The sequence below is a fragment of the Rutilus rutilus genome (genome assembly GCF_951802725.1).
Source record: "Rutilus rutilus genome assembly, chromosome: 17".
In the NCBI taxonomy this organism is placed as follows: domain Eukaryota; kingdom Metazoa; phylum Chordata; class Actinopteri; order Cypriniformes; family Leuciscidae; genus Rutilus; species Rutilus rutilus.
Window position 1 is genome coordinate 35,651,939 of NC_140230.1, and position 17,706 is coordinate 35,669,644.

The window sequence follows — 17,706 nt, forward strand, 5'->3', positions numbered from 1 at the left end:
TATGGGAGAGCTTTGATTATTACCCGATTTTTTTTTTTGTTTGTTTTGTTTGTTTGCTTTTTTTCCTTCTCACTTTCGGCTGATATTGAAAAGAACAGCCGCGGCTTTGTGCTCGCTGTCAGTTAAGACACATGTTTGCGTCCTTGTGCTTATTGTGCGTATCTCTGGAGGGTTTCCATGCGCTTAATCTGGTTTTTATCTTCCTGCTGAAATATTTATATTTTGGTATGCTTTTTTTGCGCTCCATAAAATCCGTAAGATTGTGATGGAGGTGTGCGGCGTGTGTTAGTAGGTGACGGGCGTTGTGTTTCTCATTTTCTTTAAACTAATCTCCATCAGGTGACTACTATATAATATTTATGTAAAGCACTTTGAACTGCATTTTATGCATGAAATGTGCTATATAAATAACGTTTATTATTATTACCTGCGTTGCGAAAAGATATAACACTTCAGTCCTTTGACGGTTTTTAAAAATATGTTCTCACCTTTATGCTGTTTCCAAATCTGTAAGATGCTAATTTGTACGTGTAAAAAATAAAAGGAGAAACTACTAAATCGACATGCAGCTCTTTTTAGTACAACAGCTCCAAAAAGCTTTAAAAATGGACAAATATGCACACTTAAAAATGGGTTTTTAAATTCATAGACATTTTAATTTTCAGATTTTGCAGCTTGTTGGCTGTCACGCAAAACTTGTGATTAAAAGAATCAGACAACATCTGATGGCATGGGCCGCATCTAATAGTCTGTTTATAAGGCCGTGCTCTTGGCTTCCAGTGCAACACGCTCCGGTTATATTTAGACTTTCCCAAAATTTCATATTAGCCAGCTTGTGTACCTTGTTTTAGAATTAAGAGCATAAAGGACGATTCAAGTGTACGTCTCTCTGGCTCGGTCCATGTGAAGACATGTCCTGCTTTCTGCTTTCTCTGAGCGCCCACACTGGCTTGTTGTTATTGCTCACATGATTTGGCCATGGACATTATAAACTAATTTCTAGTGCTGCCAATTTATGCAGATACAGGTCACACACTGTGGCCCATTATATTAGAGAGGTTGCACTGGGTTACTGTAGTAATGGCAGGCTGGAACGGGTCTGATTAGGATCGTTTAGTTTGAAACTTTTTGCTTTTTGACTTCAGGTCATGTCTAGCTCATTAGAAAAGTGTTTGCTATTTGATATTGAGTCATTATGTGTTCGGCATAGAGCAGTGATGGGACAATTAATCGCTTATTTTGAAAATATCAGCATGCCCAATTGTCCATTTAGGGGATATGTCCTATAAATTTTTCTATTTTTAAATATTATTTATTTAGTGTGCAGTTAGGGCAAAAGTATAAATATGTTGGAGCCAAGTTGATACAAAAAAAACTGATTTTTTATGATAATATAATACAATTTTGAATTGAAGTATCAATGTAAACAGTCTTAAGTGAATCTATTAAGTGCCGCTGTCTATTTAGCTGTTGATATGAATCAAACGACACCATATTGATAAGGAAAAAGAGAAAAGTACTTACCGCGCTGTCTATTAATGACTGTTTGCATAGATGTTTACATAATATTTACTTAATGGAAAAATGCTTTCACTACATGCCACTAATTTAATTTGTTCATGTTTATATTAATATGTATTTTTTTTGTAAATGAAGAAGCAAGTTCAGTAGCATGGACATCTAAAAATGTCTCTGTTATTAGAATAAATTACTGTAATATTGTTATTGTGCATGCGTGTGTGTGTGTGTGTGTGTGTGTGTGTGTGTATATACATATATATATATATATATATATATACAAACAGTAGTAGACATTTGAATTGGATCAAAACCTTTCAAAGTTATACATGAATTTTGAACAGAACCTGTTCTTGTCTTAGGACAACTTTGATGAACTTTTTTGATCCACTTCAAGTGTGTGTGTGTGTATGCATGCATGCATGTGTGTGTGTATATGTGCATGCACACATACACACAAATCTCATTGAACTTGAATCTTTAACTTTCAGTGATCTCATCAGATAGTTGTCAGTTAAAGCGTTCTGTGCATTGACGTGCTTCCTCTTCTCTGTGTCCGCCTTCAGCTGAGATGGACGGTCTGTCGGATCTCTCTCCCCCTGGAACGAACCACCTGAGCTTCAGTCAGCAGCCCATCCCGGGCAGCACAGCGGAGCAGCCGCCGTCCCCGGTGCCCCTGTCCCACAGCGCTCAGGCCCCCGCTCGGGCCCAGCTGCCCGGCCTGCACCCCGGCCTGGTGTCCACTCCCATCAGCCCTCAGCTGGTCAGTCAGCAGATGGTCATGGCTCAGATCCTCAACCAGCAGTACGCCGTCAACCGTCTCCTGGCCCAGCAGTCCCTGAGTCAGCAGTACCTCAACCACCCGCCCGTCAACCGCGCCCTCAACAAACCGCTGGACGGCGGCGTGTCCTCCAACTCCGAGGTGTCCGTGGAGATCTACCAGTGGGTGAGAGACGAGCTGAAGAGGGCCGGCATCTCCCAGGCCGTGTTCGCACGCGTCGCCTTCAACAGGACGCAGGTACACCTCCAGATATGACATTATAAAAGCGATTTTTGAAAGAAAAGATAAACGACATGGGTTGAAGATTATTACAAAAAAGCATAGTTTTCAGTGTTATCCTCTCACATGAGCTCCAAAAAATACATAGGAAGCATTTTAATGCATTATTGTGTTCTTCTGATGGTTTGTGGCGTCATGCTGCCCTCCTAGATGATTTTTGGACAACCCCATAATGCATTGCGATAAGCACAGTTTAACTAAAAATATCCTGTTTTATCCAGTATGTGGATAAACCAATGACAGAAATCCTGTCTGGCACCCCAGCATATTAAAAAAAAACAAAGATTATGGGAAAATGTGTTTGTTAGAGTGTCTGTTATCATGTATATTTATGAAATTTAGGGAAAAAAAAGATATTTGGGTATTTTGTCTTTCTGCATATTTATTGCGATATGACACAAATTCAGTGATTGTCACCAGATGATTTAAATGGCTCAATTTGGAAAGAATTGAGAATTGGAAAGTAATCTTTCTAGAATGCATAGAAAAAAAAAGTGAAAAAAAAAAAAAAAAATGATTTTTTTTATATATAATAGAATTATAAAAAAAAAATATATAATAATAAAATAATTGTTTTTGTGTGAATATTACTTTAAAAAAAATATAAAAAAATTGTAATACTATTAGCTACGATAAAATAGAAATGTAGTGTTTAATAAACGCTCGATGGTTTAATGTTTGAAAATGAAGAAATTAAGATAAACAATTTTTTTATTTTGGTGGACAACCGCAGTGAGGCCTTAAAGTTGCTTCTTTGATGCCAACCGGTTTATAAACGTTATAAATGTGGTGAACTGGTCTGTGCTGGTGCATTCTGGGCTATATAAGCGACTCAAACTCATGAGATACATGTGTGTAAATGAACACAGCGCCGCGCTTCGCTCTGAAACACGCAGCGCATTCATTTATTTCACTGAATCGCAGCCTGTCGGAAGTGATAAGCATATCGGATTTTCAACTTTATCACTTTTGGTCACTATTGTGTTCCAGATCTGTGTTATATCAGTTTGGATGCTGTCTACGTAGGCCGTCTCCAGTAACACAGCTCAGGTTTTGGAGCGGAGCCATTAAGTATGCTGTTTTTGTAGATGGCTGTCAAATTATTTTGTTGATGATTATAAATGCTGAATCATATCCCCAGCCCCATACATCAGCTGTGACATGTTGGTGTGAAGCTTGCCACTACACGCTCTGAGCATCATTAAAATTCACCATGCCTTGCTAATATAGTGACAGCAGAGCGCTGATAGTTCGATGGTTTATCTTCTTTTGTTTTGGGATCAACACAAAGGGAACAATCGTCCAGGAAACGAGGGGTTATCAGGACAAAGAGCGAGCGAGAGCGTTTCTCACACCTCATCTTTCAATCAAAAACTGTACTAACCATCCGCTTCCTGGGGTCATGACTTCTGGTTTGACCTCTTTTTCAGCATTGCACGTAATCTGTTGACAGCGCTGAGCTGGGACAGGACCCTTATTAGCGGCGTTAACATCATTATTATTATTGCATTTTCCAGTCAAAAACTCATTCCTCGTTGTTTGTGGTACGTTATTGTTCATGAAATATTCCTCAAATTGCACAGTTTCGGTTTCCACTCAACAGGCAAGAACTATAAAATATTTGGATGCAGAAAAGACTATTTATTTATTTTTACTGACGCCAAACTGCAGATTTATGGCTGATCATTATTTGAGTCTACTAAGTCATTAAGGATATTATATTAATATCTGACTCATAAGTTAATGTTTCTGTTTCTTTGAGAGTTTTCAACATTTCCTGCTGTTTATACATTTTTGGGTCTGTAAGGTTCATTAATGTTTAAAGATTCTTTTTTTATCATAAATACAGTAAAAATAGTAATATTGTGAAATATTATTGCGATTTAAAATAGCTGTTTTCTGTTGTAATCTATTTTAAAACAACGATGTTGAAAACAGATGTTTCTTAATATTTTTGTGGAACTGTGATACTTTTTTTTTAATGATTAGTTGATAAAAATAAAGTTAAAAACAAACAGCATTTTTTTATTTTTATTAAATCTTTCAAATCTCTTCTGCAACATTATAAACACTGTCACTTTTGATTAATTTAATGCATCCATGCAGAATAAAATCTTTTATTAAAAAATATAAATAAATTAAATTAAATAAAAATAAAACCGTCTATTGTGCAATTATAGCTCAGAATGAGTTTGGATTTTACTGTATTTTTTAACCCAAATTATTAATGTACAAACTTTAACCGAAAGCATTTTTGTGCGGTTAGAATACAGTATCTGTATGATATTTTGAGGTAAAATACTCATGATGTGTGAAAGCACCCAGAACTTCCCATTAAACACTGGGAAAGTTGTCAGACGAACGCGGTTTTGCTCTAGTTGTTATTAGTAAAATCCCATTCCTCAATTCTAACCGAAAGCCGTGACGACTGTCTGCCATCATCAGGTGAGACAAAGCAAGCCGTCCCTGGACGAGTGCCAGCAGTGTGTGTGTGTGTGTGTGTGTGAGAGAGACTGATGTGGAGACAGTGGGAAGATAATAGATAATGTCTCACGACGTTCTACATTAAACCTCCGTTTGGTCGGACGTGACTGTGTTGTCGTGTTGGAGCGATTGGAATCAGTGTCTGCGTCACGACGAGCCCGTTTGCACAAATTGGTATTTAGTTGCGCTGTGAAGAATTTGCAACATGCATTTTCTTTTGTTTCCACACAGCTCTTAAATATTTATTTGACATTCTTCTCTGCATGTGAACGATGGCTGCTTGTGGTGGCATGTCGGGGCGGCGTCTCAGAGTCAGTGTTTATGCGGGATTTTAATGGCCTTTCTTAGAGATTATGGGGTTTTAATCACACTTTGATTGTGGTTGATAGTAATTGAACCTACACTTACTGTGACTGACCAATCCTAACCTTTGCAAAAGTTTGCACCAAGGCTGCTTTTATTTGATCAAAAATACAGTGAAATTGTCAAATATTATTAGAATTTAAAACATATATATATATATATATATATATATATATATATATATATATATATATATATATATATATATTATTTTTATTTTTTTATATATATATTTTTTTTTAGGATTATTTGATGAATCTGATGAACAGCATTATTTAATATAGAATCTTTTGTAACATTATAAATGTCTTTACTGTCACTTCTGATCAATTGAATGCATCCTTGCTGAATAAAAGTATTCGTTAATAAAATAAAATTTCTCTTTTGTTGGTGGCTTTGAATAAAAGCATCTACTGAATGCACAAATGCAAATAAATGTAATTTATTTTGTATTTTTTAAACATTTAATGAATGATAGGGTACGTTGTGTTTGTATATAGTAAGCAGAAGTGATGTTGTAGAAACTTGAAGTCACTTTCAAGTAAGGCTTTACTCTTTTCAGGGGCTGTGAGAAGCGCTTCAGTCGATTCTGATTCGCAATCTATGTAGTTTTAATCACATTACTGTAGAATTTAACTTCTCTGTAAAGAAAGGCTTTGTAATGTCACATTTAAGTCATAAAGTCCATTAAATTATCAGCACTGCATGAGCGTGTTTTACTGAAAAACACTTTTAATAGAAATCTCCAGTTCATTCCTAAGGGACGTTCAGTGTGTGTGTGTGAGTGAGGTGGGCGGAGCTTAGCGGCGGGTCAATAGCTTTGTCACGTATGGAGAGGAGAGAGTGTTTTAATTGTTGTTCTTGACCTGATTGCTCTTTTCTAAGAGGACAATACATTTATTTCTGTGTCTTGTTTTCGGTCTGCTTCTTCTAGGGTCTTCTCTCAGAGATTCTCAGAAAAGAGGAAGACCCCAAGACTGCGTCTCAGTCACTCCTGGTTAATCTGCGAGCGATGCAGAACTTCCTCCAGTTGCCGGAAGCGGAGCGAGACCGGATCTACCAGGACGAGAGAGAGCGCAGTCTGACCGCAGCCTCTGCGATGGGTCCCGCGCCGCTCATCAGCACCCCACCCTTACGCCCTGCACAGGTAACACACTCAACTGGGCTTTCAGACACGGGTTCTCTATGTGCAATTAAAACTGTGTGCATTTTGCCTTTAGATGCATGTTTTTATTTTTGCCTTGTTTTCCAGTAAAAATAAATATATATATATATATATATATATATATATTACTTAAAACCAGATACATTTGGAGACCTTTTACTGTAAGGTAAAATCTTGAATTAATTTATGCATAAATCAAGCAGATTTACTATACATAGATTCTCTGAAAACAAGCCAAATTTTTTATATTTTATTTTTCTTTGTAATTTTTCTTACCAAGCATCTGAACTGACTTTTCAGACCTGGATTCTCTTTGTGGAATTAAAGCGGTGCATGCATCTTGCCTTCAATGCATGGCAAATATTTTTGGCAAACAATTTTTTTAAATTTTTGTCTTGTTTTCCAGTAAAAATATCTATGCATCCTTAAAACAAGATACATTTGGAGACATGTTACTGTAAGATAAGACGACATAGAATATATCTTGAATTAAATATATCTTGAATTAGGTCAATTTTTCTTACTCTGTTTTCAAATGTTTTTCTTGTTTTATGCATGAATCAAGCAGACTTCCTGTAAATAGATTCACTGAAAAAAGCCTAATTTTTTTTTTTTTTTTAATTCGTAACGATTTTTCTTCTCAAGTAAATGTTTTACGATGGTTATTTTTACTGGAAGACAAAAGCAAAAATTGTGGTTAAAAAAAAAATGTTAAACCAAGATAGATTTATTTGGATACATTTTACTTAGCAAAATCTGTAAGAAAAAAGACAGAAAATATATCTTGAATTCTCTTCTTACTCTGTTGGCAATAGTTTTTCTTGCTTTATGCATAAATCAAACAGATTTACTGTTAATATATATATATATATATAAATTTTTTGCCATTTCTCTTCTGAAGTAAATGTTGTTTTAAGGTGGTTATTTTTACTAGAAGACGAAGCAAAATAACTGATTCATTAACATGCACTGGTAAATCAATCACAGTAAGGCCATAAACGTGAATTAATAAAGTAAATGGGGTCCTGTTGAGTTTAAATAGATTCTGTATTCTGGCTTATGTAAATGCAGGTGGAGCTGAACACCCAGACTCTAATATTTAGCGTGCGCTCACTGACTAACATAATGAATGATTAGCTCAGGTATGCTTTTCATCAGTCATCGTCACAGTATTTGCTTTTCGCAGTCCTGAGGACCCCCACTGACTGCTGGGAAAATGACTTTAAAGCAGCTGTGGGAAATTTTGATGTTGAAATACTCAAATGAAGAGAGTTTGAGAGATGGAAGACGGGGGGAAACCTGTTTGGAAACGGTCATTATTTGTTTGGTGCTGCTAGTGGCCTGGAAATGATGCACTGCAGCTTTAAATCAGTGTGTTGTAGTGATCTGTTGGTCAGGAACTCACACATGACGGTTACCACAAGAACACCATCATAACCTCACACCGAACTCTGTATCTGCTCCAGTGTATTCGCACCAATGCAATTCCAGATTCTTTAGAGGTCAGATATACTGCCCTATGTTTGATTTGGTATTAATAGTGGAGTTAACAGCTGAAAATATTTGACATTTTATGTTTTATGCATTTAGTAGATGCTTTTATCAAAATCTTAAATGCGAAAAAAAAAACACTATTTTTAAAATATTTAAACACAAGTTTTTGACCAGCGAATTTCAGATAATTGTAGACATTTGTGTTTCGTCCGTCGCTGGAACGGCATCATCTGAGGCAGTAAATGCATCGCATTGCTTTCATCAACTTACAGATTATAAAGTTTATTGTAGCTTTGTGTGCATTCAGTTTTTTCTGTCCTTTCTGTCAAAATCTCATGTTTTTAAAGGACAAGCTATTTAAGACAACACTGGCTATGACTCGACGACACTCTTTGCTCCTCAAATACATAAAACATTAGCCTTTATATATATATAGTGTTTCTTAAACTTAAACAACCAGTTCTTTATTTACCCTTGCATTGCAAACAACCAGAGATGTGTGCACTTCGTTCACGATAGAGGCGGGTGGAGCTATGAGGTTTGACTGACAGTTTGAGGAGCCAATGGAATTACAGGGTTTAGTCACAAGCTCTTTTTAATACTTTTCATTAGTTAAATATTTGCAAAAACCACCGACAGACGTAAAGGGTGACCAATTGTAATGACTTATGAAAAAAAATACGAAAAAAAGGAGATGCTACCCTTAAGTTACGAGTATGCACTTTTTTACAGTTATTCGCGAGTACTTTAACAAAAGTATCGGTACATAAATGCATATGCTTTGGAGGAATGCATTTAGCAGATGCTTTAATCCAAATATCAAATAGCTACCCTTAAATTATGAGTATGCATTGTAAGTGTTTTTACAGTTATTGGTGTGTACTAAACCAAAAGCATCAGTACATCAATGCATCTCTACTTTGAGATCTCTCCTGCACTGAACGTTTCCTCCAGAGCGTTTCAGATCTCAGGGCAGGAGAGGTATGCAGAACGCTCTCCTTCAAACGCAGTTGAGTGTGTCTCAGTGGATCGAACACAAAGCCTTCCTGTGTGTGATGGACTGAGGAGGGTCTTTTATACAGGAGAAAACTCCCGCACACACACACACACAATGTGTAAAGACCGAAATGTCATCAGTGCTCACTCAAGTGTGCACGCATTTGTGTGTGCGCTTGCGTGCATCATGTCCTTGTGTGTGTGTGTGTGTGTGTGTGTGTGTGTGTGCAAACCAGATGCTGCTTTCCTGTTCAGATCCCATTATCAGATGGTTCTGTAACCTGATTATTCAGCAACTGCGCCTGATTCGTCAGCCTTGTACAGCGCTCGGCAAAAGTCTCCATTATCTGATGATATTTGGACCAATTGGTGAAATTTTAAATGAAAGGGCATATCGATACACTGGCAAACACACATATAATGGCTGTGTTCAAAAACCTAGTGCGCTACATAGGCAGCATCCTAACCGAACCTCATTAGTGACTGGTTTGAAACTTGAAAAAGAAAAAGCATGACTTCACTCTTTACATTCCAGTAGAGTTTGGTGTTGTTCGTATGTTGCGAACTAATAAGCATAATGCACATGTGAATATTAGGTATAATTTATTTAAATTTAACACAAATAATTAAATTATATTAGACTATTGGGTAACACTTTACAATAAGGTTCATTAGTTAATGTATACACTAACATGAACTAACAATGAGCAATACATTTGTTACTGTATTTATTAATCTTTGTTAATGTTAGTTTAAAGGGGTGGTTTAATGCCGTTTTCACAAGATGTAAAATAAGTCTCCGATGTCCCCAGAGTGTGTGTGTGAAGTTTTAGCTCAAAATACCCCACATATATTTTTATATCGCATGTTAAAATTGTCACTTTTTGAGGGTGAGCAAAAACACACCGTTTTTGTGTCTGTCCCTTTAAATGCAAATGAGCTGCTGCTCCCGGCACAGGGGGCGGAGCTTCAAGAGCTTGTGTTCTTTTATCTCACACACACATGCACTGAACATTTCAAACACTTTTAGCCTTTTATGTTCAAACCGGAGTCAGACAATGATGGAGAGACTCGAGAAGAAGTGACAACATGTAGAAGCAACAGGACATTTCTGAATGGTTAGTTGATGAATTTATGAAGCTGATGTGTAGTTATCTTCTAGTCATTGATTAGCATATTCTGTCATGATAATCTATAAATCGTGTTCCGGGGGCGGGGTTTATGTAAATTCTAGGGTTGGTGATGTCACTAACCCAGGAGGAATGTGGTGTAGTCTCTACCAGCCGTTTGTTGTAGTCCTTAAAAAGCGATTTCTTTAAAAGCAAATATCTCCCTTTGCTTTGAGCTTTGAGCGTCGTAACTTTGCAGATGTTGTTTATGATCAAACAGCAACATTACACACTAACTAAAGTTAGAAAAGTCAAATCATAATCAACCACCCCTTTAAGAAAAAAATCCAACTGTTCATTGTTTGTACATGTTAGTTCACAGTGCATTAACTAATGTTAACAAATACAACCTTTGATTTTAATAACGTATTAGTAAATGTTGAAAGCTAACATTAATTAATACTATAGAAGTTAGTTAGTTCATGTTAACTAATGCACCTTATTGTAAAGTGTTACCGACTATTGCATTAGTACTTTTCAGTATTGAATTCATTTAATATTATAAGTATTACGCCTTCCTACCTTGAACATGACGCCTTTATATGCATGTTTATCTGAACATGCCATTGATCAGATAGCGTTCTCCCCATCATTGGCTGTTTTGCATAAGAAATGACGGATAAGGGAAGTGTTTGATGCAAGGCAGCTTGATGCTGACAGATATGAGTGAGATGTTGCAGGATTGCTGTAAATCAGCAGGGTGGCGTGTCTCGCAGCGCTGCGAGGCTTTTATGACGCCCATAAAAACAGATGTGAAGGTATGTTTCCCTCATACGTTAATGGATCGTCAGACAGTGTGTGTGCAAGTTTGCGCACGCTCGTCCCTTTATAATTAGATATGGTCACAAAATAACTCAAGCTAGACACTGATGCTTCACATGTAAATGACTGCTGTTGACGGCCTCTTCAGTTTGGAGGCCCTTCTTATAATAATAAAAAAAAAAAAAAAGTTATAGAAATCTTTTGCAATCTGCAGAAATCATTTGTCACGTGGTGTGCTTTAGGATCAGCTCCTGTGATATGAATCTGATCGTGGGAACTAGAGCAATCTAAGCATTCTGATGAAATGTTGTTTTGTGTACGTGTGTGTGCGTGTGTGTGCGTGCCCGTGCGTGCGTGTGTGTGCGTGCGTGTGTATTCAGTTCAAGTAGACCTTACTTACATTATAGCAAACAAACAAAATGTCTCCACAAAGATGGCAATATCCGAAATCCTTGTCCTTGTGTGGATATTTTCGGCTTATAAATCATACTAAGTGATGTTTTTTTAAAATGTAAAAATGCAGAAGGTTTCTCTGTGATGGGCTGTTTTAGGGGATATGATATACAGTTTGTGCAGTTTAAAAATCATTGTTTATGCAAAGTCCCTATAAAACATGGAAACCCAACGTGTGTGTGTGTGTGTCTTCACAGCCCAGAAGAGAGGAGTGTAATAATGTGAGACCAGAAGACTGGAATCCCAGAATTCCAGTGGGCATCTCTCCTGTGAGTGCACATATGGTACATTGTTTTTGAAAAAGTAAAGCATGATTTTGTCCTTGATTATAAACCTACGTTTACAGTATGTGTACATCTATCATCAACATGTCAATCTGGATGCATTACATTGATCACTAGTGAAAATAGGCATTTATAATGTTACAGAAGATTCTATTTAAAAAATAGTTTTGAACATTCTGTTAATCCTAAAAAAAATACCATAAAAATATCATGATTGATATTGAAAACAATTGTGCTGCTTCATAAGAGTTGAAAATTAAGCTTTGCAATACAGGAATAAATTACTTTTTAAAATATATTAAAAAAGCAAGCAGTTATTGTAAACGGTAATAATATTTCACAATACTCCTGTTTTTACTGTATTTTTGATCAAATAAATGCAGCCTTGCTAAGCAGAAAATACATGTGTATGTATATAGGATATATTAATGCATTTATTATTTATTTTATTTTTTTATGTAATTTGATATAATAGAAGAATATATATATATATATATATATATATATATATATTATATATATATATATATATATATATATTTAAAAAATATATATATTTATTTATTTTTATTATTATTATTATTATTATTATTTTATTTAATTTTTTTGCGTAATTTGATAGGTGGACTAAAAATGAAGTAATTTTTTTCTTCAGGTCAAGCCCAACCCTCTGACCTCTGAGTGGAACGGTAAATCCGAGAGTTGCGTGTTAAACATCAACTCCTCCATCTACGACGAGATCCAGCAGGAGATGAAGAGGGCCAAAGTGTCCCAGGCCATGTTCGCCAAGGTCGCCGCCTCCAAGAGCCAGGTACAGCTCAAACCCTCACACACACACACACTTTCACTAGCCCGTCACGCTTCAATCGCTCGTCTGGTTGACAAAACATGTCAAACATTTTTGTGTACAGTCTAGAGAAGGCCCAGATAGCAAGATAAAAGTGTAAAAGGAGAGCTTTGTTAAGCCTCGCGCTCAGGTAGCGCAGCGCCGTAATGACTTGCGCCGCTTTATTGTGGGTTTGCGAACAGCAGACAGTGTTGCAACATAAAACAAATGTGTTTATATAATTCAGCCGTGCAACGACCACACCGTTATCTCACGTAGCGAACAGCCTTCTGCTGAATACAGGCCTCTGTGAGAGACATTACCGTCTGTTTTAGCCTATTAAAACTAATTAAAGAAACGCACGGCGAGCCCCATTATTAAAGGTTTCACATATCTATGTGCACACTTAAAGATTTTCACAATTACATCTGATGTGAGGGGGGAAAACGCGGATAAAAGCTCTAAATTATCTGGAAATATCAGCAGGTTTTTGCTGATTGCACTGATTATGGTGCCAGATACTTTTGTTTCACCAAATTACAGTTTGATGCACAAACCACTGTTTTTGTCGAAGGGAGTTCAAAGCCGAGAAGGGTGGAGGAGAGAAAAGACAACCGGGGCATTTATTCCAGTAAGATTGTGGTATAAAGTGCTGGTTTGAGAGAAAAGAGCCCCCTCTCTGTGTGTCTCTCCAGCCCTGCCTGAGCCTGTGTGCTTCATTCATGGCTGGTGTGAATGTGAATTGAGCAGCAGATAAGAACTGTGCTAATTACGCAGCTGAGAAAGGGGCCTGGGAGAGCACTTATCTCCGGCTCCATCTCGTAATGTGCGCTCCCCGGGCAGCTGGTCCCCCTCCTTCCCGTTCCCAGCCCCCACCCCCACACACACACACACACACGGGGCCCGCGGGGCCGACGGCTCAATGACCGGCCGGTGCCGAGCGCCGATGCCGAACGCGTCGGAATGATGGCGTGTGCGAGACGAGAGCGCGTCTCGTGGCGTGATTAGCGCTGGGAAACTCTTGAAATTTGGGCGTGTCCTTTAAAGAATCATGGATTGGTAGGGATGTCACGATTATGGAAGCTTGTTTACGCCACAGAGTGAAAAATAAAAAAGGTAATTGCGACTTTTTAATCTCACAGTTCTGACTTTTTTTCACACAATTGCACAATCTCAGAATTCCGTGATATAAAGTCGCAATTGTGTGTTATCAAGTCAAAATTGCGTGATATAAAGTCGCAATTGCGTGCTATAAATTCAGAATTATGAGATATAAACTCGCAATTGCGAGAAATATATTTGAAATTCGGACTTTTTTTCTCAGAATTGCATGACTTTATAATACGCAATTGGGAGATATAAAGTTAGAATTGCATGATATAAAGTCGCAACTGCGTGTTATAATGTCAGAATTGTGAGATATAAACTATTCTGAGGTAAAAAAAAAAGAAATCTGTCTTTTTTTTCCTTAGAATTTAACTTTATATCTCACAATTGTGAGTTTATATCTCATAATTCTGAGCAAAGATGTCAGAATCTCGCAATGTGTTATAAAGTCAGAATTGCGTGATATAAAGTCGCAATTGCGAGAAATAAAGTCAGAATTGCAAGATGTAAACTCGCAATTGTGAGATAAAAAGTCGCAATTATCTTTTAAAATGTTTTATTCTGTGGCAGAAACAAGCTTCCATACACGATACCACAATTCCAGTAGTCGGTACCGATACCATTAAAAATTTTACGGTTCTCGGTACCAATTTCGGTACCACAGCAAAATCTGTTGGAACTATTTTTCTATTTTATTTAACTTTTTATAGAAAATATACAATTCAATTCAATGACTTTATTTATGACGGTTATCACAAGTAAATAATACATATAAGCATTAAAGGCTCCATGCTGTTTAAACGTAAATATTGCTTATAAAAAAAATCCCATGGAGACGTAGCTAAATCCTAATATAATTATGAACTGTCAATTTCTTCAAGTTAAACCGAACTTTTATTTTGACGGGTTGCCGTGAAGACCTTTGAGTTTCTGTGTGTGTATGATATGACGATAGTTTTTTCCTCTAATTAAACAGTAAAATGCTCATGAAGTGACTCTCAGAGCGGCTCTGGAGATGAATTTCATCATGTCATCATATCGTGAGGCAGCAGAGACTGAAAACAGTGTGTGTGTGTGTGTGTGTCTGAGGTAAATGAAACAGACAGTCAGTGCTCCAAGTAAAAAAGTTAGTCTGGAGCCCCGCGCTTAGATAAAAACACGGAAGCGACTTAAAGCAGCTCCTATTAGTGGGTACCGAATATACCCGGTACTACAGAAATGCTGGTATCGTCACATTTTCAGTACCGACTTGGTACCTTGGTACTTTGACAACACTATGGATTGGTATTGGCCAGAATAAAAAAAAAAAAATGTATGTTGATTGGTTCAATTTAGTTTAGTTGTTCATTCTTGCTTGAAAATATGCAACTGGTTGAAACTACATTTCCCATCATTCTCTGTAGATGCACATGAATGCTAAAACGCGCAGATAAAGTTAGGAGAACAATAGGAGCGCAGTGAAATGAAATGCAAAAAGTGCTGGCCTTTAATGTGCATTTCTATGCAACGTAAGATTGTTGTTTGTCAGAATGTAGAAAAGCATTTAAAATGCATTGTATTTTGATTGAAGTCGGATTTATGATTTCTGAAACACTTTAAAATAAGGTCTCGTTAGTTAGTGTTAACATTGAACAACTGCTCATTGTTAGTTCATGTTACATGTTATAAAAATTTGGTTAAAATAAAAAATGGTTGTAAAAATGGAATTTACAGTTTAATGTGGAACGTCACGGAATTTTGACAAATGGGTGAATAAATCATAAGTAGGGGCTGTAAACTTAATCAAATCACGGTCTGGACTAGTGTCTGTGAATATTAAAGCTTGAAAAGCCTGCTGTTGAAATATGTGCATGATCTGCATGTCTCAGTTTTGTCTACTACACATATAAAACAGGCCCTAATGTCAGCTCAGGTCCGTTAAATATGAACAAATACAACTTTTGATTTTGAATATCTATTAGTAAATGTTGAAATGAAGAAATTAAGGAAGGATTTTTCACTGTTAGTTCGTGTTATCTAAGGGTGTGTTCACACTCGGCGTGTTTGGTTGGATTAAAACGAACTCTGGTGCGATTTGCTCTGTCAGTGCGGTTCATTTGAAGGAGTGTGAACGCTGCCGTCTGAACCCTGGTGACTGCAAACAAGATGGGTCTCGATCCGCTTCCAAACAAACTCGGGTGCGGTTTGAATGAAATATGAACACAACACGGACCAAAGACATGTAAACGAACCAAAAACAGGACATGATGTCAGAAGATGCGCCCCTGAAAAGACAGATGGTCAAGCATACATGATTTTTTTCTCGTTATAGTCGAGATGTTGCCCATCACAGTTCAGTTCAGGCGTCAGAACCGCGTCTCCTCGCAGCAGATCTTCTTTTGGTCTGCGTCGCCGCTGTTTTGACTCCTTTACACATTTTACAATCTCTTCACGAGTTCTCAGCTGGTCAGAATACCATCATATGTGACCCTGGACCACAAAACCAGTCACATGGGTCATTTTTTTTTTAAACTGAGATTTATACATCATCTGAAATCTGAATAAATAAACTTTCAATTGATGTTTGGTTTGTTAGGATAGGACAATATTTGGCCGAGATGCAACTATTGTAAATCTGGAATCTGAGGGTGCAAAAAAATCAAAACATTGAGAAAATCTCCTTTAAAGTTGTTCATTTATGTTCACGATTGTGCTGCATTCACTCACAGAAATAAATATTTTATATATTTACGGTAGGAAATTTACAAAATATCTTCATGGAACATGATCTTTACTTAATATCCTAATGATTTTGGGCATAAAAGAAAAATCGATCATTTTGACCCATTCAATGTATTGTCGGCTATTGCCACAGATATACCCGTGCGACTCGAGACTGGTGACGTGATCCAGGGTCACATATATAGTTACACGCATACAACGAGTGCATTTAGTCCATAAGACAGTATTATTTTGGAAGTTCTGTCGCAAAATATACATAATAAAAGCCAACCGATCAGGTTGTGAACACATCCCTGTGCCTTTAAGGTTCGGTGTAAAATGACAATGTGAACGCTAAGCAGACCAGGACTAAATGTTTTTCTTTGGTCTGCAAACTGAACTTCAAGTCTGAACCATAGACTGTAAATAAATATGGCTGTAGTGTCGGTGACGTCACCCGTAGTGTTTCTGAAGAGCATTTTTGAAGCCCAAAGTGGGCGGAGCCAGTCGTCGCCATCTTGGCCGCGTCACTCCTGGATAAACGAAACTGGGCAGCGAGGCGGATTAGCTGAGGTGACGTGACTCTAACAGACAAACGGCTAGTAGTGACATCAGCGTTAATCCACCTGTGGCCACGCCCTTAATTATGCTCAACTTAAAGGCTTAATATAATTTTAACAAATGAGTTCACCCCCCTCACAGTCGTCATGAAGGGCTAAACTAGCTATATAGACCAAAACCACTTTTTGTACCAGGCTGTAAACACATGTTTTCAGGTGTAAAGTTTTGTAGCCTGTCTCTAGTGGCCAGTCGATGAATTGCAGTTTACGTCACACTTGGATTCAAGAGACCGGAAGGTTGCCGCTTGGTCTGAACATATATAGTAGTAAACTATATTACCATAATAAAGTAATCAAATGGAACCTTATTGCAAAGTGTGAACACCAACTGTGTCTGTTTGTTGGTCCTGGACGGCGCGTCCCGCGAGGCGTTGTGCCGTATGCTTATCTTGCGTGGCGTGTCGGATTCATTCAGTGCAGGAATCCTCTGCCGAATCGGAGGTAGCTCTATCCGCAGCACACGCTAGAGATCTGGCACCGGATCCGGGTTTGGCTTCCGACACCACGGCGCTCCAGAACCGGCCCAGATCTAACCTCCACGAGAGCGCTCGTCCCCTGGCCTTTAAAAGCTGCAAACACTAGTTTGAGGGGGTTAAAGAGAACCGTCGCATGTGTGTGTGTGTGTGTGTGTGTGTGAGCGTGTGTACCTGCTTACTCATGTAGCTGCGTGTACGGTGTGTGTGTGTGTGTGTGCTGTTTACTGGG

At 37.6% G+C, this 17,706-nt stretch overlaps 1 protein-coding gene across 8 annotated transcripts in view; it reads left to right on the top strand.

Annotated features, from left to right (window-relative positions):
• Positions 1-17,706, top strand: part of satb1b (SATB homeobox 1b) — a 63,838-nt gene that overhangs the window by 26,308 nt on the left and 19,824 nt on the right. For all 8 annotated transcript variants that reach the window (XM_084385468.1, XM_084385470.1, XM_084385472.1 and 5 more), the window contains 4 exons: positions 2,085-2,536; positions 6,360-6,572; positions 11,662-11,733; positions 12,404-12,559. In XM_084385468.1, the coding sequence (XP_084241594.1) occupies positions 2,085-2,536; positions 6,360-6,572; positions 11,662-11,733; positions 12,404-12,559 (893 nt within the window). The remainder of the gene's footprint in view (positions 1-2,084; positions 2,537-6,359; positions 6,573-11,661; positions 11,734-12,403; positions 12,560-17,706) is intronic.